Here is a 26,142-nt window from a genome sequence, read left to right as displayed (position 1 = left end):
ATAATGCTGAATGTTTCTTTGGAAGAGGTCATGCCAAATAAAGAGAGAAGCAGGTATGGTCTTACTCCTCCCAAAGTGGGCACATCAGTCAGTGCAAATTTTAGTTACTTTTGTATATACTGGATTCACTACTGCCTCATGGATTTAGAGCCTTGCTAGGAGGTATACTATAGCACAGACCGATCCAGTTTGTCTCAAGTACAATAGGGGTCCAGTCAGCTCATTGAGGGTATACTCATGGGTGATAGTATATTGGGCCATATAGATGTGGCTGTAAAATTAGATACACACCATCAATGCGGTGTAGCTTAAGTTTCAGACCCATTAGGGACTTAGAGAAAAATAAAAAACCTTTTCATCCAGGTTATTATCCACAGGGTCATTATAACAAGTTATTATTTTTGTCATGTTAACCCCTATTGTGGACGGGAGGCATGCAATTATGGCATGCTGCATTTTTTTCTAAGGGTCTATGGTACTGTGTGTTTTACCTTTCAGACCACCATAGACTGGCCCGGCTAGTTGGGTTTGGTATACTATAGGTTAACGTCAGTGTAACGGTCGGCACCCAACACCAGAACAAACACCAGGCACCCTGGTCTCAGCTCGTGCTTCACCAGTAGTGTGACCGCTTTTGGGCCTTGGGAGGAGCCCTCGGCTTACTTGGATGCCACCTGGACTTAAACGAGAGGTGCAAGATGAGGGTTCTGGATAGGCAGAGGGGCACGACTGTAGAGCAAAGTCTTTGGACAGAAGGTCGTAGTGCAAGGCGTAAGGCAATAGAGTAGTCAGATCAGGCTGGGTCGAGACAGGCAGAAAGTTGGGGGGTGGGGTTGAGCTTTTAAAGCTTTGGGGAGGGTCCTTCTGACTGGGGCGGGGGCTATCCCGGTAAGTATGACATGGATTTTTCCATGAAAGGAAGATTATGGTAAGTATGATACAATCTTCCCTTATCTTAGTTTAGAACAAGTACAATGTACTGTTTTATTATTAAAGAGAAAAAAGAAATCATTTAAAAAAAAATTGGATTATTTGGATAAAATGGTGTCTATGGCAGATGGCTTACATGGAATTCTGAGATTTATGGATAACGGCTTTCTAGATAACAGATCCCATACCTGTACAAAAAAACTAGTATAGTGCTATAAAATAACCATTCACCAGCCACGTGTCCAAACTATAAAATGGAACCTGGGGTGAGTGTGTCCATTAAATAGAATATATAAAGTGATTAAAAAACAACCAGTGCTGTCAAGTGTCAGGTGCCTCTAATAACTAATGAATAACATACTTAATAACAAGCGTTACTTAAAGAGGTAAATTAATAGCAAAATATATACTTGTATCCTGGATACATATATTGTAATAGCTAATATAACCCACCAGATGCATTTCTGCAAATGTTTTTGGGTATTATTAAAATATTATTAAAATAGCTCTCCATCTAGCTCTCCTAATAAGCTTTTCCCATTCTATGATTGCAGCGAAGCTTGAACAAAACAATCAAATTTCACAGTCTACAGTCAAGTGACTGTTGTCTTGCAAGAGATTATAGAAATTGTTCTGAACTGTAGAGATTAGCATGAACACCGCAGTTAAACTTCTATTGGAATAGCTTCCCTGTGCTTTCAAGTCTATAAGAACCTTCAATTCTTGCAGAATTAAATAGTGTATTTTAAAGGGATACTGTCATGGGAAAAAAAAAATTCAAAATGAATCAGTTAATAGTGCTGCTCCAGCAGAATTCTGCACTGAAATCCATTTCTCAAAAGAGCAAACAGATTTTTTTATATTCAATTTTGAAATCTGACATGGGGCTAGACATTTTGTCAATTTCCCAGCTGCTCCAAGTCATGTGACTTGTGCTCTGATAAACTTCAATCACTCTTTACTGCTGTACTGCAAGTTGGAGTGATATCACCCCCTCCCTTTCCCCCCCCCCAGCAGCCAAACAAAAGAACAATGGGAAGGTAACCGGATAACAGCTACCTAACACAAGATAAGAGCTGCCTGGTAGATCTAAGAACAACACTCAATAGTAAAAACCCATGTCCCACTGAGACACATTCAGAGTTACATTGAGAAGGAAAAACAGCAGCCTGCCAGAAAGCATTTCTCTCCTAAAGTGCAGGCACAAGTCACATGACCAGGGGCAACTGGGAAATTGACAAAATGTCTAGCCCCATGTCAGATTTCAAAATTGAATATAAAAAAATCTGTTTGCTCTTTTGAGAAATGGATTTCAGTGCAGAATTCTGCTGGAGTAGCACTATTAATTGATGTGTTTAGAAAAAAAATGTTTTCCGATGACAGGATCCCTTTGAATACAGTGTAGCTGCCAACTGTTTCGTTTTTGAACCACCTGTGTTGAATATTTTACAGCAGTGTATTTGTATATATGTTTTCTGAATAATATACATAAATATTATACATTGACACTACAAATTCTTTGTTAAAAACACAATGATCAGCACATTAACCAAGTGTGTATTCTATACTACATAACATGGAAAGAAAGTGTGATGTTTTAGCTTTTTGTAGGTGAAATGTGATATGTGCATATTTGCTACAGAAGCTACAAAGAAGAATCTATAAAAACATTGTGGTGGGCTAGGAAAAAGAGCAAAGGCAACAAAATATGATAGGAGTAATTCTATTTAAATTCTGTTGACCCAGAAGAAAAATGAACAAAATATGATAGGAGTAATTCTATTTAAATTCTGTTGACCCAGAAGAAAAGGGAATGATCCAGATTCTAATTTCACATTCTAACAATAACACTTAGCACAGGTTTACATTCTCACTATTCTTGCAGTGTGCCACCTTATATGTGACCTCATTTGCTAATAATATCCTATGCTTGACTAATGAAGCAGTGGAGGTCACAATAAGCAAATTAGGGGTACACTGATAAAGAGAGTGAACTGTGCCTGAAAGAAGATAATCAAAGACAAAGGGAAAACAGTAGCACAGGGCTACTCCAAATGGATGTAGTCTTGCTTCAACTGTCACAAAGCACAAGGATCCAGATTTTTCAAATGTATTTTTGTAGTTTTTTAGTAGATTTATACAATTTATTTTAAAACCTCTTTAGTATATAGTAAATAGAGTTTTCTATTTAAAGGCCTGAGGAAAAAATATAAACCCTCACTTCAATAGTTAGGTGATCTGAAAACAAGCAATTGGTCTGTGAAAGCGACAATCAACAAGTCCAAGTTTGGGTACAAGGTCAGGGTAGGTAGCAGCAAACAACCAGAAGGTCAGAGCAGGCGGTAGACAAGCAGAATACAAAATATCAGGCAATGGGACACAACCAGGGAGACAGAACACAGGGGACAAGGGCAGGGCAGGAACTGATTTACAGGATACAGCAACAGCAATTCTGGATCTCGGGAATACAAGCTCAAGGCTTGGACAAAGCAAAAAGGCTATGAATCCAGCACCAGGGCATGGAAGAGGCAAGCTTAAGTAGCTCGTAAATGTAGCTACAGCCTGCAGCTAGATCACAGGTGGTGTCCAGGAGGAACAGTCATTGATATTAAAGGGATTCGGTCACGGGAAAACGTTTTTTTTTCCAAAAACATCTGTTAATGGTGCTGGCCCAGCAGAAATCTGCACTGAAATCAGTTTTCAAAGGAGCAAACTATTTTTTTTATATTTAATTTTGAAATCTGACATAGGGCTAGACATATTGCCCATTTACCAGGTGCCTCCAGTCATGTGACTTGTGCTCTGATAAACTTCAGTCACTCTTTATTGCTGCACTGCAAGTTGGAGTGATTATCACCCTCCAACCTCCCCGACCCAGCCACCCATCAGCAGAACAATGGGAAGGTAATGAGATAACAGCTCCCTGGTAGATAAAACAGCACTCAGTAGTAAAAATCAATGTCCCACTGCGACTCCTTCAGTTACATTGAGTAGGAGAAACAATAGCCTGCCTAATAGCAGTTCCATCCTGAAGTGCTGGCTCTTTATGAAAATACATGACCAGGCAAAATGACCTGAGATGGCTGCCTAGGTACCAATATTACAACTAAAAAAATATATACTTGTTGGTTCAGGAATAAAGTTTTATTTGGAGGAGTGAATAATTTGCAGTGTAAACAATGTAATTCAGAAAAATCATGACAGTTTTCCTTTAACCTCCAGATGAAAGCTACAGTGCCCCCCTGTGGCTCAGCCTGGAGGAGCAGCAGCCAGTAAACACAGGATTTTTGGTTCAAGACCAAGGAATTTCTAACAGCTAAGTTAGAAACTAGTGGGATGGAGAATAAGTAGATAGGGCACATTATTTGTATTCTAATCAAATGGAATTTTCGGGTCAAGTTCATTACACAAATGTTAACAGGTGCAATAGAAACACCCAAATAGTATGTGATACACATTTCAGTATGACAGAAAGTGTATTTCTTTTGTTTTCCTGCTTTACATACTGGTCAAACTCTCAGTGCTCCTCCCACCTTATGGTATGAAATGGTATGAAATAGTATTTAGAGCTTACTGGAGGGGCTTTCCTATGAGTGCGGAGGCATGCCAACAACAATGTTCTAATTGCGAGAAATGCTGCATAAATATGACAATGTCTGTAAGACAGCTGCTTTGTTATTTTTTTCCACACCAAATGGCATTTTCCATTATCAAATACCAACTATATATATATATATATATATATATATATATATATATATATATATATATATATATATATATATATATATATATATACTGTATATATAGTCAGTAAGAAGGAACCTGCCATAATATTACCCAGAATTTCTTGCTATATTCAGTATAGGTTTAGAAATGTATTGCATATTTTTATATATCCATAAAGTAGTACAGTGGGATCAATTATCAATTACTGTGAGAATATATACAAATCATGGATTTTTACTTATGCCATGCCTTATTTCAGAACCTATAAAAATATCTATTTCATGTCACCTGAAAGAAACTATTCTTTGCTGCAGTAAACTCTATCTTAATGTTTTATTTGCTGCAGGGACATGTTTTATAACTCAGAACATATTAGCTTCTTCTGCTAGGGTGTCGTATGTACTGATGGCCACATATCAAAGTGGAAGATGAACTCTATTGGGATGCCTTTGCAATGGAGTTATGCCTCCAGAGAGCTGCAGCTATATTTCCAGTGGTCTGTCTACAGTATATAACAGCATAACAACCAGCAATCCCTTTTAAATATTTTACATATATGAATAGCATCTCGTATAGGAGTGCTTTTTCTCATATATTTAATTTCCCAGTGATTTAAAAAGGCACACAAATGACAAAGCCCTGGAGTCATGAAGAGGAAAGGAAACCACATATGCAAACCTACCAAGAGGATAATATTTATGAGAATGTAGCGTTGATGCTAAGCAGAGACAGTAACTTCTTGCCAAAGTTTTATCTTATTACTTGGCAGCATATCTTTCAACATGTGCCTTGAAAGCCTATTAAAATGTTTTACAAATATCTGTCCTGAAAGCTGTACAGCATCAATCTCCTTATATAAAGAGGAATGTTGGAAGCATGAAGCTGCAGAGATTTCTGCCAGGCCCTGTCCAAAAATTAGGTTTCATTTATGATAATGTCATTTATGGTAATGTCAATAATACATAATAAAGGTACAAAAGAAACCATTTGTATCAGAGGGAATTGTTATTGTCTATTTCCAGTGGTGTTTTGTTTTAATTCAATAACTCACCTGGAAGGTGTTGATGGTACTCTAATTCCTCTACCTCTTGACCCCTTTCCTTTATTTGAATCATCAGATCCGTTTAAATAGGACAGCTCTCTTAACTGCTCCTGCCGAATCTCATCATTGTAATCCTGGGAAAAGGGAGAATCCAGTGTCAGGGCATGCACTTATCTGTTCAACAAATTTATGCTATATAAAGTAGAAAGGAAAAATATGCAATAGTATGAAATATATTGTTCTAATAATATTTCAGGTATTCTGCATTTCAGATGATATTTAATTTATTTCATTTAATCTGAACATTCCTTCTCAATCCTCCTTTCATAAATTTTCTAAAATGTCTGCACTGTACTATTTCACTTGTATTTCATTTGTTTTATTTGCACAAAACTCATGGCATTCCATAATTCCCCACCTGAGGCAATTCAGTAGTATTTCAGCCCACAGAAAGATCATGACACTCCTATCCCATACCTTTCCATTAGAAAATGGGATAAAAGGGATAAAACAAGATCTGCTATGCGTCACAACACCTAATTGCTACGTCCATTTTACAAAATTTAGCATGTTATGAAAGTTTGAACACATTTTTGGGAGTTTTAGGGCAAAGTTTTGTGTGTTATAACAGTTTTGCTAGTGAAGGTAAAATTGCCCTTTAAGCTGTGAGTCTCAGTTTACCCAAGAGACTTGCTTATCTTAAATATTTATAATTCTATCTTTGCTAATCTTAGGGGGTTATTTATCAGAATTTATCTCAATATTTTCTGCTACATACTCAAATCCACTCAGGTTTGTTACGCTTATTTATTATTACATTTTCCAGAAAATGTGCTATTTCGGGGGGAAAAAAATCAGATTTTCCCTTTTTTTTGGATCTTTCATCCGTCTTCACCCGAAAACTCATTTTTGCCCAAAAACTCAGAAGACTTTGTGGTATTGCACGAAACCCAGTGCACATCAAAAAATCATTGGGACTTCTCCCATTGACTTATATGCAACCTCGACAGGTCTGAGATGCCGGATTTTCTGATTATAACTTTTCCATCCATTCCATTCCATTCAATCTTGTGCCTTTAGCAGCCGACCTTTGGCTTCGGGAGGAGCTCTCAGCTACTCAATACAGCCAGGTCTTAAACTTGAGAGGAGCCAAGTAAGTGTAACGGGGCACGTACGTTAACAAGGTTAGGACGGAAGGCAACACCAGCTTCTTAAGGATTAAACGATAAAGCGTAGTCAGGCAGGCTGGGTCAGTACAGGCAGAGTTCACAGTCAGGCAGGCAAAGGTTGGGATTGGAAGAATTCAGAAAAATCAGCAGACAGGCAGGGATCAAAACCGGAATACACACAGACAAAATCACACCCAGGAAACTAATCAGATGAGACCTAACAACGGGCAATGATTTCTAGCACAAAGCCCCTTTAAATACTTTTGAATGCACCAAAGACGTGATGACGTCACGTAAAACCCGGACGTATGTGATTCGTGAGCCAAAGCAGAACCAGCACCAGAAGATAGAGGATCACCACGGCGGGCATCTCCGCTGGCCCACTAGACTACCAGGGTGAGTCCTCACATTACCCCCCCCTCGAGATGGGGCCACTGGACCTCCAGGTTTGTCAGGAAACCTGACATGGAATTGTTTCCGAAGACATTCAGCCCTGACATTGGGCTAGGGTATGAAAGCTTTTGGAGGGGTAATAAGGGAGGATATATTTAAATACTTAAAATCACAATTCTTTTGTGCCAGCATGCTTTCATTTGTAGTAGATCTTGCAAACTTGACTAACTGAATTTCCTTCTATGAGGAGGTGGATAGAGAAATGGCTGAAAGATTGATCACAAAGCGTGTTGGTAAATTAAATTCTTTTAACTAGACGAGTGTTGCTAGTGGTAATTTGTTTATTAATTTTAACATTGAGGTGGGTATTGTAATTACTTTGTTTTGGTTGATGATATCATATTGTGAAAAACTTAGTTCAATGTAGGATGCTGACACTTTGCAGAGAGTTTTGATTAAATTGGAAAACTGGGCATCACACTGGCATATGAGTTTTAATGTTCCTAAATGCAAGCTTAACATAAATAAATAACACATATGCAAGCTATACACTAAGGGGCAGATTTATCAAGGGTCGAATTTTAAAGTGATGGGAGCATCAACTCGAGATTCAAATAAAAATAGACGAACCGAAATTTATAAAATAAACCTGCATTTTTTAACTTCGAGTGAATAGACTGTATTTGATTGTTCGAACCGAATTTGAGTATTTTTTTTAAAAAAATTTAGTTTTTTCAAAGTCCACTAAATGACTCCAAATAGGTTCTGGGAGGCCCCCCCATAGGCTAAAACAGGAATTTGGCTGGTTTCAGATGGCGAATAGTCAAAGTCGAATTTTTAACGAGACAGTACATGATAAATTTCAATATTTGGATTTTTAAATTTCTTTCAAATTCAAATTGAATTTGGACTATTCCCTAGTCAAAGTATACTAACATTAGCTTGAAATTCAAATTTAAAAATTAGATTTTTCAATTCGACCCTCGATAAATCTGCCCCTTAATGGTAGAATGTGAGGCCCCATTAATTGAGAAGGGTTTGGGGATTTTTTTTGAATAACGAACTGTGTAACAGTGTCAGTCAGTAACTAAAGGAAATAAAGTGCCATCTTGCATTAAAAGGGCATTAACTTGATTGATGAAAGTATAATTGTGCCACTTTAAAGATCCCTGGTAAGGTTTCACCTTGAGTATGCGCTGCAGTTTTGGTCCTCAGTCCTTAAAAATTATGTTAAAAAAAAGTAGCACCAAAAAAATTAAGTGATCTAAATTAATCTAATTAATTTATAACATACTGTTGCCCTGTACTGGTAAAACTTGTGTGTTAATTCCAGAAACATTACTATGGCTTATATAAATACGTTGCTGTTTAGCCAAAGGGGCAGCCATTCAAGTTGAAAAAGAGCTAAATGGCACATGTTATAGATAAGCAGATAATTGCAGATACAGATGTTGCAGATAAGTTACAACAAGTTTACATCCCAGTGTAAAAATTAAACCCATTGTGTTCTGCAAATTGTATTTGTTATCTGCTATTAAATCTGTGCCAACACAGGTTTTACCAGTGCAGAGAAACAGTACATAATATTTGAATTATTATAAAACTTTCATGTTTGATATTACTGTTCCTTTAATGAGCAGAGAGAGTACAGAGATGTGAAAATAAACTGGAATGTAACAATCTAAACTATGAGGAAAGACTATCAACATTTTGCAATATAAATAGGGATGTAGCGAACTGTTCGCCGGCGAACTAGTTTGCGCGAACTTCGACTGTTCGCGTCCGCCGCAAGTTCGCGAACGTCAAAATCGTTCGACCATTCGATCGCTAAAATCGAACGATTTTCGTTCGAATCGAACGATCGAAGCCATTGGATTGAATGAAATCATTCGATCGAATGGCTTCGATCGTTCGATTCGAACGAAAATCGTTCGATCGAACGATTAAAATCCTTCGATCGTTCGAATCGAACGATTTTCGGATGTTCGAAGTTCGCGAACTGTTCGCGAACTGTTCGCATTTTTTGCCGGTGTTCGCGAACGGCGTTCCCAAACACATACTCGGCAGTTCGCTACATCCCTAAATACAAATACATGCTGCATTTTGCAGCATGTAAGGCATACGCTACTGTACATTTAAATCATTTAACAGAACCAGAAGATGTATAGACTTTTGTTCATTTGCACTTGACCACTATTACAGAGGCTAAGCAATACATTTTACAGGTACCAATTAATCACACTGAGATTTCACAGCAACTGTGATTCTATTGCTCTATATAAAGACAGAAGGGTAAAAGACGATTATTTTTCATACAGGCATTTCTGGACGATTGCCACAAAAGTGGTAAGTAATATTTGCAGTTAGATTTGTGTTACAAGGAAACATGTTGAGAATGTTTAATACAAATGATACTGTGAATCAGAACATTTTACTACTGTGTCACCAAGATATTAAATTATGGACATGATATAATTAATTGTTTAGTTAAAGTGGACCCGTCACCCAGACATAAAAATCTGTATACTAAAAGTCCTTTTTAAATTAAATATGAAAGCCAATTTCTTTTTTTTATTAAAGCATTCATAGCTGTTGTAAACTCATTTAAAAATATCAGCTGTCAATCAAATATTGCCTACCCCGCCTCTATGCCTAGGCTTTTCACTTTCCATTCAGCACTTCCTAGATGTCACTGCTCTCTCCACATTCCCCCAGCTCTCTTAACAATTTATTTGTGTAACCAGGGCATGGGGATGGACATTGGGTCCCTGTCCCCTGGTGCACAAACAAAATTCTGAGGTGATACAAGACTTGCCTTAATAACAGTGTCCACAAAATGGCTCCTTCCTGGTTAATATAATTATGAGTTCCCAGACTGATGGAAACAATATTCAAATAATTTATACAGTGTAATTAAGTTAATTTTGCTTGACTAACATGATAAAATAGGATTTTGATTTTGGATTAGGGGGTTATTTACTAAAACTTAACTTTTTTTCACTTTATTTAAAAAATAAAAAAAAATTGGTCAAACGCCCAAACCCGAATCCCCTTAATTTACCAATAAACCTTCTCAAAAAAAATTGGTGCGAGAAAAAGTCACAACAAAACCGAGCTTCAATTTGAATTGTGCAACTTTTTCTAATCGTCGCTCTAAAAACCACTTAATTGAATTGACGGCCAGAAAACTCAAAATAATCAAACAAAATGGAAACAACTAAAAAGCTTTTACAACGGATGCTAATGGGTCATTTTTTTTAAGCACAAATACAATAGACACCAATAACAAAGATGTGTGTCAGGACTGAAAAGTGTACGTTTTTTTTTTTTATTAAAACATATAACAGGAAATATTAAATGAAGCAGATAAGCCTTAATTTTAAAAAAAAATACTACATTTAAAAACTACTTCACATTATGAACTTAGTGGAACTGAATTTACTGGATGAATATCACATATTAAAATATAGAAACATTTTTTGAATTACAATATGTATATAAAGGGGGCTTTACTTGTTTCAAGCAAAGTTCTCCTCCTTCCTATGCATGCTTCATATCTTGAAATATTTTAACACACCATTAAGATTTAGTAACCTAGACAATTCCTGTTAAGAAACCTAGACCATATTTAGGCCCTAATCAGCTAGCTCTTTATGTTTTCAGTTCATATAGCTGGTGTACCCCTGACAACTGCAGTAGTTTACCCTTACCCTATACCTTCACTTAGGGGGTAATTTACTAAAATCTAACTTTTTCCCGTTTTTTTAGTAAAACAAACTTAACATAACTCCATCCACGAATTTGACTGATTTACTAATGATTCAGCCCAAAAAAGTTGCAACAAAATCAAACGGTGTGTGTGTCAAAATTGTGTGGCGATTCAAATCGTGCAACTTTTTCACATTGCTCTGCGACAAACTCAAATTTGTCACCAAAATACTTGAATAATTCAAGTTTTTTTTTTAGCAAAAACTGCATAAAACACCCCAAAAACACCAAAAACCAGGAAGGCAAATCGTTAAGACAAAAAAACATTTTCAAATGCTTAAAGGGACCATCTGCCATTGACTTTTATATGAATTCTGCAGGTTTTATCTGGAATATTTTCAAATGTTTTGTTACTTTGGGGCATACTAAATCTCTAAAAATTGAAGTTTTTCCTCTAAAAAACTCGGCCAGACAAACTTGACCTATAATAAATAGACCCATTAATAAAAGGGAAATCAGCTGTCACTTCATTTAATGAACCAGTCCTTTTTTAATTGATAAAAGAGCTTTAAATACCATGTCTACATGTCTAACAAGGCTTAATAATTATTCTTACCACATTGACTCAAGTAGTTGAGCTAAAATGAACAGTCGCCTTTCCTTGTTAAACAGTGCTAGGTTCATGCAGTACTATTATATAAACCTGTAGTGTGTTATGTGCAGTGAATGTAATTAATCTCTCATTCTACTGTGACTGACTGATATTACATTGCTTAAATAGATTTACTTCTTTTTAACTCCTTATATCCAATCTTACAGCTTCAAACATCCATGATAATTTTCTGTCAAGCTTCAAAATAACTATTTTTGTAGAGTCAACTTGTAAATGTAGAAAGCAGGGGCAATACTATGTCCTAACAGCCCTATACAATTCATTATCAATGTTTATTATCCAGAATTTTATACAGGTATAGGACCTGTTATTCAATATGCTCAGGACCTGGGATTTTCTGGATAAGGGATTTTTCCATAATTTGAATTTCCATGCCTTAAGTCTACATTAAAATAGTTGAAATATTAAACCTAATAGAATAGTTTTACCTCCAATAAGGATGAATTATATTGGAATCAAGTACAAAGTAGTGAATTATTATTACAGAGAAGAAGGAAAAAATTGTTATTTGATTATAATGGAGTCTGTGAGAGATGGCCTTCAAAAATCTGAGTTTACGGGTGAAAAATCTGATAAAATCATGAAAGTCTGATGAAAAATAAGAAGGAATCGTGAAAAAGCGTATTTTCGGGAAAATATAATAATATGCGTAAAAAACCAGAGCGGATTTGATCGGAGTTTGAAGCAGAAAATATTGAGATAAATTCAGACTTTGATAAACAACCTCCATAGATCAGGGCTGTCCAACTGGCGGCCCCCAGCCCCCCTTTTGTGGCTCTCCACATGAAAGTCTGCCTGCTGTGTCTGCTTACCATGTGTAAGATTTACAAGGTATCAGTACTGAGATTAATTGGCCCCTGCATTGTTTAAACCTCAAATTCAGACTGTAATCCCCTGTATTGTTCACACATGTAATCCCCCCCTGCATTGTTCACACTGTACACCTCTATTGTTCACATCCTAAAGCCCTGTACTGTTCACACCTGAGACCTAGACTGAAACTGCCCACATTGTTCACCTGTTCACACTTTATTCAAAATGCTAATGGGGCACCAGCACTGTATCACTGTATGTAGTACATTTTAGAGTGGTCCTGATGGGTTTCCCTGTCTCCTGCTCTGTTCTGCCTTCCATATGCTCCCTGTGTGTGCCATACTCTGCCTCCCTATGCTCCCTGTGTGTACCAAACTCTGCCTGCCCTATGCTCCATGTGTCTGCAATGCTCTGCTCTGTCTTTCCCATACTACATGTGTGTGCCATACTCTGCCTGCCCATGCTCCCTGGTGTGCCATACTCTGCCTGCCCTATGCTCCCTGGGTGTGCCAAACTCTGCCTGTGTATGCCCTGCTCAGTGCCTGTGAAACATAAGCCTGGTATTTGTTCTGGGGGTTTGTTAGCATTTGAAAATTATTGTTAGGGGCCCCTAAGGTGTTTAATCATATGCTGGGGGTACTGTGTTATCCACAGGGGAGGAGGAGGCATATGGATTTAAGGGTGTGTCTTAATATGACTTAACTTTTTTCACATATGAGTGACATCCGTGCAGTGAGCACCAACCATTTGGTTTTTTGGTGTGCTATTAATTGGACATGGTCTTATGGTAACATGGGTGTGGTTTAAAGTGTGTGTGATCAGTGCTTGAATTGGGAACAAAAAGGTGAAGGGATGGTGTATGTGTGATGTGCAGCCCCGCCCACAGAAATGGTCTGGTATGAGGAAGGATGTGGCGCGCGCAGCGCGCCATGAAAATGTTTCTGGTGGCCACGCTCCTTTTGTTGCCACGCCCCCAACTAAATCAGGATGGCGTCGTGGCAATTTCATGTATAAATATCCCCAGAACCCATAGCAGGGAGGCACATAGACAATTTCATATATAAATGAATGCAGCCTGCCAGGAATTGTACTCACACATGGTAAAAAGCTGCAGTCATTCCTCTGTCCTGCTATATATCATGCTTTGATCTCCCTCATTGTGTCTCTGTCCTGGCCACAAATCAAGTTGAGATCTTGCTCCTCTAAAGTGAGTATTTTACTTCTGTGCTCCCACCTCAGTCTTAGTACTTTTCATTCTTCTCCCTCTGACTTCTGCATTATTTAATACTATAGTTCACTGTTCATTTTCTATGAGGTACCCATTTTAACTTCCTGCCCATAATGTTTTACATAATACTGCAAACTTCCAGCCAATATCCTTTTAATTATTTAATTTTAACCAATCTTGTTTAAGCAGGCATTTCTAATATTTAAAAGAGCCATGGTTTTTTTTTGTCCAGCCAATCAGACAGGCAAAGTTCATATTGGCCTGCATTTGGACTTACAAGTTAGTTAAATTACTTATGTTCCTATTTAATTTAAATACTAATCTTACCATTTATTAATCGTTGGCTGCAATAAAAAAAATATAACGAAGTGGCTTTTTTAAAAATTGCAAATGCCTGCTAAAACAGGATTTGTTAAAATGACATGGAAAAGGAGCAGTGAGTGAAATATAGTATGAAATAAGGCTGAAGTCAGAGGAATTATATAGAAATGTACAGTGACTGAGGGGGGAGGTTAGAGCACCAGAGTGAAATATGTGCTTTGCAGAGGAGCACTAAATAACAAGTACAGAGAGGGGGGAGGGAGGTTTGAGGAAGGAGATATGAAAAAGGTATGGAGGGGCAAAGAAGGAGAACAAAGAACTAAAGTGGGAAGAGGAGATTGAAAAGCACAATGACTGAGGGGGAGCACGGATCACAGAAGTAAAATACGCACTTTGCAAAGAAGCCGAGATCGCAACTTGATTTGTGGCCAGGACGGAGACATCACGATGGGGAAAATCAGCGCATTATAAATGGCAGGACGGAGGAGTGAGCTGTGTGAGAACACAAACACAATGCAGGATTCAATTCGGATCCGTAACCTTCTGTGACAATCTGTACTGATAGCATGTAGTCAAAGTAAATAAAGTGATTCCTACATTGCCGTTTTTGGAGGCGAGTGGATTCCACTCTGCAGGCTGTTACTTACACTGGGGCTTCTCTTCCTTTCCCTGCAGCAGCGCATCAATACTGCCGGTACCTGTTAACTCGGCTACTACAGCTGAAATCGGGTAACTCTGCCTGACTGCATATGGGCACTCACTGCTCCTGCAACCAAACTGCCCCCCCCCGTCGGACTAGGCCAGCGGGAATTGGCTCTTTTGGGCCCTCCAACCCAGACCCGCTCCCTGCACTCCTGCTTACTTACCTCCCTTGCTGATCGCTGTAACACGAAGGAAACTGTGGCGCGCAGGGAGGGATTGGCGAGCTGAATGGGTGTCCCTGAGGTGGGTTGCAGCTGGGAATGGTGTGGGGGCCACTGTGCTGCAGGTCCGGTGGGCCCTGGTCCCCCACAGTCCGACGCTGAGTCCAGACAGGTTCTCCCGGCCAAATTGCACTTTCATTTTGCGCGCGCTTAAGAAGAGCTGTGCAGCAATTGGAGGGGAGGCAGGTTCAATGTGTACACTGTTGTCCAATCACTGCCAGCCTTTATAGGGAGCTTAAAGCAGGACAGTACAAGCATGGACGCTTGAAGTGACGTAAAAAAAATGTCAGCACAGAAAAGCTCCGGTATGCAAAATCTTTGCATCCCGCAAAGAAGTGGCGGCATGGCATCCCGCCGCATCCCGCCCCAATTCAAGCACTGTGTGTGATCTAAAAACAGGTAGCGGCTAACACTGGCTTCCATTATCGGCCCTCCACCATGTAGACCAGAAAAAAAGTTCCAGCCACCGGTACCATAGAAGTTGGACAGCATTTCCCTAGATGTATGAAAACAAACTGATAGATTTTTGACACTTACTGGAACAAGAAATTTTTTAATCTCTTCTAATGCATGGCTCATTCGGGAATAAGCTTCTCCTGGTGGAGCAAATACTTCAATTAACACATGAAGCTCATCACTTAAGTGTGCATGTTTCGCTTCCCCGCTCTTTCTTAATTCTTCTTCCTGAAAGATAGTATTTAGACTATTATTTGCATTGATTCTAAACAAATCTACATTTTTTTTCCAGGCAATGTGAAACTATATACATGAAATATACAAAAAAATAGTAGATATAACAGATATTCAAAATATACCTAATAAACGTTGCTCTGAATCATATAAACAGAATTAGACATTCCATCCAAACAAGGGCTGATACAGAAAATAATTTCATAACATGTTATCATTTAATGATACATTAAAATTATACCACATGTATACCACGAACAACCTTATAAAAATAATCAACATGGTGGTTAATTAATCACATAAATACATGCATGCAATTTCTAAAAATAACGAGGCTAATTTTCACAGTCTAAAAGGTTCTGAATTAATATCCATGTGGGGAATTTACCAAATGTACCATTATATATATGTTACAGTCATCAAAAGCTCACTATAAATTGGAGCAATATATCCCAAAGGATGAACACAGGATTAATTATAATTCAGAGCAAAATTTGCAGAATGCAAAAGAAAAATATCTTTTGGCAACCTCTTTGTGAGATCCCAACCAAGTATTTGCTATCTCATTTTAAAATAGGATGAACACATTCTCATCTATAACTCAGCATTGTAGTTTTTGTTAATTAAGTACAATATGAATTAAATTACATTTCAAACTAAATTCTGCTCCCCAGAATATTTCATATTGTGACTGTATTGTCTGCATTAGAATCTCCACCCCTAATGAAAAGGCAGATGAATGATTCTACTATATGAATAAGCAAGTGTAGAATGCTATTTTTCACCACAAATTGCCCCTTTTTTCCTGTATGTGTGGAGAATGTAGTTAACAATTTAGACCCCTTCAAAGTTGGAGACTTGCATGTGGCTGAGGTTATGAGTGCTACCAACAGTTATGCAATTTTATTCAGAATGGATGTCAATGTTAGAGAATATTGTGCTACAAGTCAAGGTTGTCACGTACGGCTCCCTAAATTTAGAAAAAGTGCTAAGCTCCCTGGTCATGGCTCAATCTTCCCCCTGTAGCAGCCGCCTTTGGCCTCGGTAGGAGCCCTCAGCTACTCAGATGCCGCCAGGTCTTAAAGGAGAAACAAATCCCTTATTATAAAGACCCCTACCCCCACCCTACATAGACCCCCCCCCAGCCTAGCTGCTACCCTAGGCAAATGACCCTAACTTTTTACATCTTCCGGGCCTTCGGTAATCTGAGAATGAGACTGGTGGATCAGCGCATTCGTAGTTGGAACAATTTCCCGGTTTGCGTCGACTGTGTATGCACCAAAATGGATGGGCATTTGCCCTGGGTAGCAGCTAGGCTGGGGGGAGTGGTCTATGTGGGGTAGGCTTTTCTTTAATAAGGGGTTTGTCTCTCCTTTGGATGGAAGAAAACAGTTCAGGGAATAGACAAAAAGCGTAGTCAGACAGGCCATGATGGTACAGGCAGAGTTCAAGCAGGATAAGAAAAACAGTGATCAATACAGGCAGAGTTCAAGCAAGGTCAATCAGGCCAGGGTCGGTACAGGCAGCGTTCAAAGAATAGTTAGGCAGGCAAGGGTCAATATTGGTAGTGTTCAGAATAGTCAGGCAGGCAAATTTCAGGATTCAAGTTTCAAAAATATACTCCAAAGAGTTCTATTCAAAGTTAAAAATCAATATTTTTATTAAATACAAAATGTAAAAAAAAGTAGGCATACAGACCCATTCATGTTCCACCTTACGCGTTTCATACCAACTGGTAATTAATCATAGGCACTCTTTGGAGTATATATTTGAAACTTGATATTTGGGCCCTTGTGGACTGGGGGCTATATTCCAAAAGAGACTTTGGCCCTTGAGACTGGCTCTATAGATTGCAGCTTTTGAGCGTTATTACTATAAGTGTCAGGATTGACAGAGTTCAGGATAGTCAGACAGCCAAGGAACAAAACTCGAATCAAACACACAGAAATCACACCCAGATACCAAGCAAGTTAGACCTAACAACGGGCAATGATTTCCAGCCCAAAACCCCTTTAAACATTCAAAGTTCGCACCAAAACGCGATGACGTCATCACGCTCGCGACGCGTAAAACCTGAGAGTTCACACTGCTCGCACCATAGGACTGGCAAAGAAAAAGATGCAGCACCACCATGCGGCGGGCGTCCCCGCCGGCCCACTGGACCAGCAAGGTGAATTATCAAAAAGGCAGATGCCTTATTTTAATATGGGTGCAGAAATTGTATGTGATAAATATTTTTTATAAATCCCTTGAATAAATTAAACATATTTTGAATACATTAAACATATTTAACATTAAAGATTTTTTAAATTTCAGTTGTAAACTATTATATCCAGCAGGGCTATCAAAGGTTTTCAAATAGTTAGGCCATTATCCAATATTCTCCATGTTCCCAGGCAGTTATAAAATTAACATGTCATACAAACAAGATTATGAAGCCCATGACCAGGCTGGAGACTGTAAAAGTCCCATGGAATGTGACATCCTCACCCTTTCAAACCTATAGTTGGACTGGACTGACAAGTTGCTGTTATAGCCAAGCATTTCTGAATAATGAGAGGTCAAACAGGCAATTGCTTCAAGTCTGATATCGTGGAAGTTAACTGCTGAGGGCTGAAATATACTGTATAAGCTCAATGAAGGCCCACCATGTAACAGCTTTTAAAAACTAATTAAGCTATGCTGCAAATGTAAAGCCTTTAGGGTAAACTTGGGATAAAAAGAGCTAATAAACATAGAAACACTGCCAGAAACAAGATTAAGTATTTCAAAATAAGCATCAGCAATAACGTTGGAATCTTTCAAAATCTGCTTAAATTCAAATATAATTCCTATGTACCATTCCCTGTGAGCATTGTAGTTTACAGAGAATGAGATCTTCATTTTCCTTTCTGCAACAAAGATAAATTTAAAACTTTTAACTTGCAAAGATATCCAGTGCAGGTCATGGATTGTAATTAGAAAATTATATTATTCAGTACCTTTTTATAGCAATTTAAGTGCTCTTCATTAGCTGCCTTGAAAACACAAAGGGGACCATTTACTTAGCTCGAGTGAAGGAATAGAATAAAAAAAACGTTGAATTTCGAATGTTTTTTTTTGGCTACTTCGACCATCGAATTGGCTACTTCGACCTTCGAATCGAACAATTCGAACTAAAAATCGTTCAAATGTTCGACCATTCGATAGTCGAAGTACTTTCGCTTTAAAAAAACTTTGACCCCCTACTTCGCCGCCTAAAACGTACCGAACCTCAATGTTAGCCTATGGGGAAGGTCCCCATAGGCTTTCTAAGGTTTTTTTGCTCGTAGAAAAATCGTTCGATTGATTGATTAAAATCCTTCAAATCATTCGATTCGAAGAAATGTAATCGTTCGATCGAACGAAAAAACGTTTAATCGAACTAATTGTGGTAAATCCTTCGATATTCAAAGTCGAAGGATTTACCTTCAGCAGTCAAATATCGAGGGTTAATTAACCCTCGATATTCAACCCTATGTAAATCTGCTCCTTTCTATAAGGAAAGATTACTAATAAAATAATGTTATCTTATGAGTCAAATAGTCACAATGCTTTAGGTGATATCCTTGCAGCGTTTGTATCAATTCGTATCAGCTCTCAGACAGGGTGCCTGACTCCGCCAAGTCAGGAAATCTCATAGATCAATGAATAAAGCTTACCCTGGAGAACCTTCAAACAATAGTATTGTTTATTTCGATATGTGTATATCGAAATAAACAATACTATTGTTTGAAGGTTCTCCAGGGTAAGCTTTATTCATTTATCTTATGAGTCCCATGTTTAATTACATGGAATGCCTGAAATTTGCCTGGTTGTGATAGCTGGAGTTATTAGCATAACCGCAAATTTCAGCATTATTTCTGATGAATTGTAAGTCCTTCATATACTATAAATCTAGTTGATTTTTTTGTGCCATTGCAAAACACAAATGAATAGTTTATATGAATCAGAAATAATTTGTATTAATAACGTCAATATTAGAAATGTTGTATCATCAGATACTGTATGGACAATTCATATTTTATGAATATTATTTCATTGAATTGAATTTTTGAATTTTTAATTTGTTGAATTCACAAATGCTACAATCATAGTTTTTTACCTAAAAGACTCACTGTTGATCACTGGTAATACTACTAACTGGCATCAGATCTCACCCACTATACAGATTTATGACATTATTATACTGAAGAAATTACACACAATAGAATTGCAGCTTCAATCTTAAACTTTATCTCTAACCGCAGGAACATTAAAAGTACAATCTTTAATCTAAAAAGATATTATTACAAGTGACACGACACTGAGGCAAGAGCATAAGAATAAGTATAAGAAAAGACATTCGACGGCAGACGGCACTTCTGAAAAAAGAGGGTTTATTGGAAATCCTGCTGGAATACACCTAACGCGTTTCGGGAGTTATCCCTTAATCATAGGTTCTCCCGAAACGCGTTAGGTGTATTCCAGCAGGATTTCCAATAAACCCTCTTTTTTCAGAAGTGCCGTCTGCCGTCGAATGTCTTGTCGTATACACAGTGGGGTCACTGTCTGACTGTGCACCTGATCAGAGGGGAGAGCGGTGAGCTAGTGCGGCCCTTCCCTTTTGTTTAAGTATAAGAAACCCCAGGTCCCACACTTGTATTAAAACCGGCTCTTCAACATCACTTAAGCTTATAGGGAAATGCACTATTCACGTGAGTCGAGTGGCCAGGGTGCATCAGCCGAACCGGTAGCAGAGGGTGAGTGAGGAATTGAAGAAAGGTCGGCAAGCACTCCTGGAACCAATTGTGTGATAAAAGACAGCTTTATTTCAGTAAGTTAAAAGCATGAGATCCTGACGCGTTTCGTATCCAAACGATACGTAGTTATAGGCATGGTACGAATGATACGAAACGCGTCAGGATCTCATGCTTTTAAAGGAAAACTATACCCCCAAAATGAACACTTAAGATAGTTCATATCATGTTAAGTGGCATATTAAAGAATCTTACCAAACTGGAATATATATTTAAGTAAATATTGCCCTTTTACATCTCTTGCCTTGAGCCACCATTTCGTGATGGTCTCTGTGCTGCCTCAGAGATCACCTGACCAGAAATACTTCAACTCTAACTGTAACAGGAAGAAGTGGGGAAGCAAAAGACACAACTCTGTCTGTTAATTGGCTCATGTGACCTAACATGTATCGTTTGTTGGTATGTTTGTGAGTACAGTGAATCCTACGATCCCAGGGGGCGGCCCTTATTTTTTTTAAATTTTTTTTCTATTTATGATTACCCAATGGCACATACTACTAGAAAAGTATATTATTATAAAAATGGTTTATTTACATGAAGCAGGATTTTACATATGAGCTGTTTTATGCAATATCTTTTTATAGAGACCTACATTGTTTGGGGGGTATAGTTTTCCTTTAACTTACTGAAATAAAGCTGTCTTTTATCACACGAGTGGTTCCAGGAGTGCTTGCCGACCTTTCTTCAATTATTATACTGAATTACATTCCCTGTATGGTGATACAAAGTGATGTCAATTGGGCATGACTAGGCAATAATCTTGGTGTTAGACCTTATTAAACCTTGTAAAACAGTTTAAGTACCAAGGATTTTATAACAACAGAAATTACAGAAGTGACTGCAGTTTAGTAAACCTGCTCCCAGGTTACACAACTGGGTCAGAGAGAATTGCACAATGTATGAGAAACCAAGTATTAAGCCAATGTCCAGAGACAAAAATAAACTTTTTTTTTTTTTGAGAGACATCAAGATTTTCATGTGCAAAATTCCTGTCGACAAGTAAAACTTGGACCAGAATGCCCTGCAGCTCAAGCATCATAACTGATGGGCAATTTTTTAAGGGGGCTATTTACTATACTCCGAATAACAAATTTTTTTGTTTTTTTAGTATAAAATCTGAATTTTTAAAAAACACACATTTTTCTGAATTTATTATACCCCGAGGATGGAAAAAGTCTGAATCCAAAAATCCGGCACCTCAGACCTGCCAAGATTGCATATAAGTCAATGGGAGAAGTCCCAAAGATTTTTTGATCTGCGCTGGGTTTCATACAATAATCCGAAGTTTATGGGGTTTTTGGGCAAAAATCATAAAAAATTGGAAAAAACTGAGTTTTCGGGTGGAAATTCCATAAAATTTGTATTGTTCATGGATTTTTCCCCATAAACAAAATGTTCAGCAAAGTATATTAATAAATAAGCCGAAAAAACCAGTGCGGACTGGGTCGGAGTTTTTTTCAGAAAATATTGAGATAAATTCGAACTTTGATAAATAACCCCCTAAATGTTTGGTAACATTTTACAATTAAAGAACAAATTTGTACACCGCATTGATATCAAAACCGTTTTATTTACTTCTAGTCCAAAAACAGGGAGCAAAAGGCTTAGTCTATCACACATGATAGTGAGGTGGTGGGGAAGTGAATTTTCCAGGGCCACAAAGTAATCCTGTTTCTAAAATCAAATTCAAAGTGAACTGTATTCATCTACTTTCTTCCCTTTCAGATGTATTCAAATGACAAAAGAAAATTCAGACTCTGCAATCCTTTTGTATTCTGTAATGCTCTTGTGTGACCTAATGAAAAGATAGAACAATCTCTAATAACCCAGTCTTAGATATGTGATAAAACTAAGATATGGAAAAAAGCAGATCAAGGAAAATTACATAATTATCTGTTTGAAACAGTCATAAACTGTGCAAACTTTATCTGGATATTTCACTCACAGAGTTACAATACCTTTCATTTTAAAAAGAACCTTATCACATCTATTTCACAGTAGATGAAGGTTGAAATAATGTGCTGTGCTGCTTTGTGTGATGTTAAAACAATGTTTGCTATAGCTACATTTTGTGGTAGCACTCATTAAAATCACTCTATGTCAATAACAGGCATGCTTAAATAAAACCTCACTAAAATGTACTGAATAATATTTTACAATTACCCATTTGAGTCCATACTACCCCACATTTGAGGAGAAAAGATTTAGACAGTTATTTCAAATTCTAAATTGTCAAGCTTTTATTCCTGAAATTAAAAAAATTTAAAATATGTATGCAATCACAATGATTAAAAGGCCCATTTATCAAAGGTCAATTTCGAATTCATGAGTTTTTTTTAACTCAAATTAATTCCAATATACTCAAAATTCAACTGGGAGGTTATTAAAGAAAAAAATAGAATATCTAAAACCTGAATGAATATTCGAAACTCGAATCAAATTCTAATCTAATCTGACTAAACTCAAATTGAGTTTTTTCTCAGATAAGAACTTGAATGTCAGGAAGGCTAATAACATCTTCAAATTAGTCACTGGACCTCTCCCATTGAATTTATACATGAACTCTGCAGGATTAAGGTGGCAACTAGTTGAATCTAATTATTATCAGGGTATAGGTTTGATAAATCTCAAAATGCTAATTAAAATTCGAATCTAGTCACAATTTGAGTTTGAGAGTTTTGACTAAAAAAAATTGAAAATTCTAATTCAAATTTTATTTTCCAATTCGATCCTTAATAAATCTGCCCCTAAGTGTCATAAGAGACACAGGAGATAGGAGACCCCTCCCTCATAGAACAGGAAATGTAAGTGAGCACAAAAACAACTTGCAAGAGTTTTCTAAATGCAATCTTACATCAGTATGCCCTTGAAAAAATGAAAGAACAAGTAACAAATGCTGTTGCGAGGTTATACATTAAAATGTATCATAATATGTGTTTTCATGCAGTTTATAAAAAACATTGTAGGAAATGCTTTTTTGCGCTTGATTTTATTTTTGTGAAAGGCTAAAAAGCTTTAAGAAATCAATCATCCTGGGGTAAAAAGTAAGGGAATGAAGGACAAATAAAAAAAAAATATATATAAACCAGTATTATGCCGACCATGTTCTTAGATGTGTGCGATACAATGAATCAGTCACACTGCTGAATACAGTTCTGCTTGTGATGCAAATAAAGCAAACACTCAATATTGTATGCACACAAAGGAAATGTATGATTTTGTCCTTGGTGGAAAAAGAAAGGATTTTGTTTGCCACTGTTCTATGGAAAAATACAGTCTCAAAGAAACTTCATATGGAGTGCAAAGTAAAGTGAAAGAGTAAATATCTTGGACTGACTACTTTGCATTCAGTAGTCTACAATAACACATATTTTTTAACACAATGTATATGCCCAAAGTGTCAAGTAACAGAATTCAAAGCTTGTTGATTTGTATCTTTTTGTACAGGTTATTATTGAACAATTCTTACATATTACAACATCTGTATAACATGTAATGCACAGTTTGATTATGACACATAAGCTATATATTTAAACAGGAGAAATGTATCTTATTTGTTTCACCATAGTTTTAATCAATGTAATAAGGTTTTTGATATTCCTTCCATTAAAATGAATAATACTAGGGCCTAGCTTTTCAGAAGATCTGGGTACAGTGCTGGAACTGGGCCGTACATTCCATATAGAATCATTCTGTCATACCTCAAGTTTCAAGGAAACATTGTCACAGGCTACAGCAGCATAGTCAGTGAAATATAAAACTGGCTTCCAGAGCAGTTTAAAAAACAATTCCATGTCAACTTATGTTTTAGTTCTCATTTACCTTCTTTTGTATTTATATTTACCTTGCGTTTATCTTCCTTTTTCTTTCCTATCCTCCTTATCATGCATTGTTTTTCATTTTATTTATTTACCTCTAGACCCTCCTGTTCTTTACTTTTCTCCTCTTCCCCTTTTTAACCCTTGGGCCCAACTAGGTACACAATATAGTTAAGAATCCTTTTATAAACAATATAATGCTTGCTATTAGAGTTATCTAATGTATCATATTCATATTTAAAAAAAACGGTACCTTGATTTTGTCTCTCATTGAGCCTTTTCCTAAGATTGACATTTTTGCTTCAGTTTCTTCTTGTAACCTCTTCAAAGAGTTTCCTCTTGGGCCAAGCAACTTCCCCACAAAATTGAACTGAAAAACAAACATATTCTTTAAATTAGGCTGACAATTTACAATGGCTACAGCAACTATATTATAAATAGTTAGGATAACATTATTCCAAAATCACGAACTAAATGCAAATACCCACTTTCATGAGCAATACCCACTTTCATAATAGGTACAGAGCACACAGATAAAAAAAAGCAAAGCAATACCTTAAAATAGAAGAATGACAGCAAGTCTGTCTCTTTCTTTATGATCTTTGTAATTTAACGATCTACAGTATTTATAATTCTCAAATACAATTTAATTCTTTGTTTTTGGGATACATTAATTTACTGTTTATAAATTATGTTTGAAAATAGATGGATGGTAAAACAACAGTAGATACAAATGATATTCAAGTAGTAAAGTCCTGGAAAAATAAAAGTGGTATGTTTTTTAACTAAATTTAACGTTTCTACTTTAGTAGCTTATTAATAGTGAGTATTTTCACATAGCAGTTTAATTCTTCAGCTCTTTTATTAACTATTGTGGTTTACTCTAAACATGACTTCCATGCATGGTTTCTAAAGGGTTAATATTCTATCCAAAATGTATTAGGTCACTGCAGTTCAAACTGCCATCACCTCATTCTAATTTTGGTATTTGATATTTAGCCATACACTTAATTGTATTTTGTACAGTGAATCTTTATTTAGAGTCTAGCATCTAGCAGCAACGAACATACATCCAGGCTGGTTAAGTAATACAATGGATTAGGAGAGGCCGAGTTTGATTGGGTGGACCCCTTGGTGGGTCAGTAATCCCTGCATTTTTTTTTGCCCTCTTACTTTTAATCAGTCTTTAGCCACTGGGCACCCAATAACATCTAGATTTAGACTTTCACTGCCTGCAATGCATTCATTTAGTGCTGGTCTGTGCCAGCTATTTCCTTCTACTCCAAAATAATCCTCTTAAATCTACATGTAAATATGTAGATATATTAAAATATACATGTGAAGTTATTTATAATGTTTGGCGGGAAATTTAACTCCACCCAGTGATAAATGAATGATGACCATACACATATCTATTGAATGTGCTTGTGAACAAAATCAGGCTGTAGAGAATCAGGTTGATGCTATCCTAGATATTTATGGAACAAAGGAAGAATTGGATGAAAACCAGACTAAAGGTTCTAAACAAAATAATTATTTAGCAAAGTGACAAACTACATTAGAGTCCATTTCATTTTAGCACAAAAACAACTAGTGATTTATTAAATTTTTCTTGAGTATAGGAAAATATATATTGGCTTGCAATTACTGCACTGGAACTAATTTGCACCTTTGTTAATAAAAGAAGCCTGTTTGTGATGTGAAAGTCAATAATTTCAAAATATAATTGCATTCCACTCATGTATAAGTAATACATGTACCGCATGATAGCACTGACGATTATGTGATGCGAGTAACAAATACAGTATGAACACAGCTACAAACATAAGCGCAATATGATTATCTGACTTGCCTTTGGTCAGGCATGCATTTTACTGCATATTGTACA

General features: G+C 37.0%; 1 protein-coding gene across 2 annotated transcripts in view; it reads right to left on the bottom strand.

The window, feature by feature from the left end:
* khdrbs2.S (KH domain containing, RNA binding, signal transduction associated 2 S homeolog) overlaps positions 1-26,142 on the bottom strand; it is a 146,118-nt gene that overhangs the window by 51,118 nt on the left and 68,858 nt on the right. For both annotated transcript variants that reach the window (XR_005961591.1, XM_018265525.2), the window contains exons 3-5: positions 24,508-24,624; positions 15,467-15,613; positions 5,711-5,835 (exon numbers count right to left, since the gene is read on the bottom strand). Coding sequence is in view for 1 of the 2 variants with exons in the window: in XM_018265525.2 (XP_018121014.1) it covers positions 5,711-5,835; positions 15,467-15,613; positions 24,508-24,624 (389 nt within the window). In the remaining variant the exon portion in view is untranslated. The remainder of the gene's footprint in view (positions 1-5,710; positions 5,836-15,466; positions 15,614-24,507; positions 24,625-26,142) is intronic.

Source organism: Xenopus laevis, chromosome 5S (genome assembly GCF_017654675.1).
Source record: "Xenopus laevis strain J_2021 chromosome 5S, Xenopus_laevis_v10.1, whole genome shotgun sequence".
Taxonomy (NCBI): domain Eukaryota; kingdom Metazoa; phylum Chordata; class Amphibia; order Anura; family Pipidae; genus Xenopus; species Xenopus laevis.
Note: the sequence above shows the minus strand (reverse complement) of the source record. Positions and strands in the feature narration are given on the sequence as shown.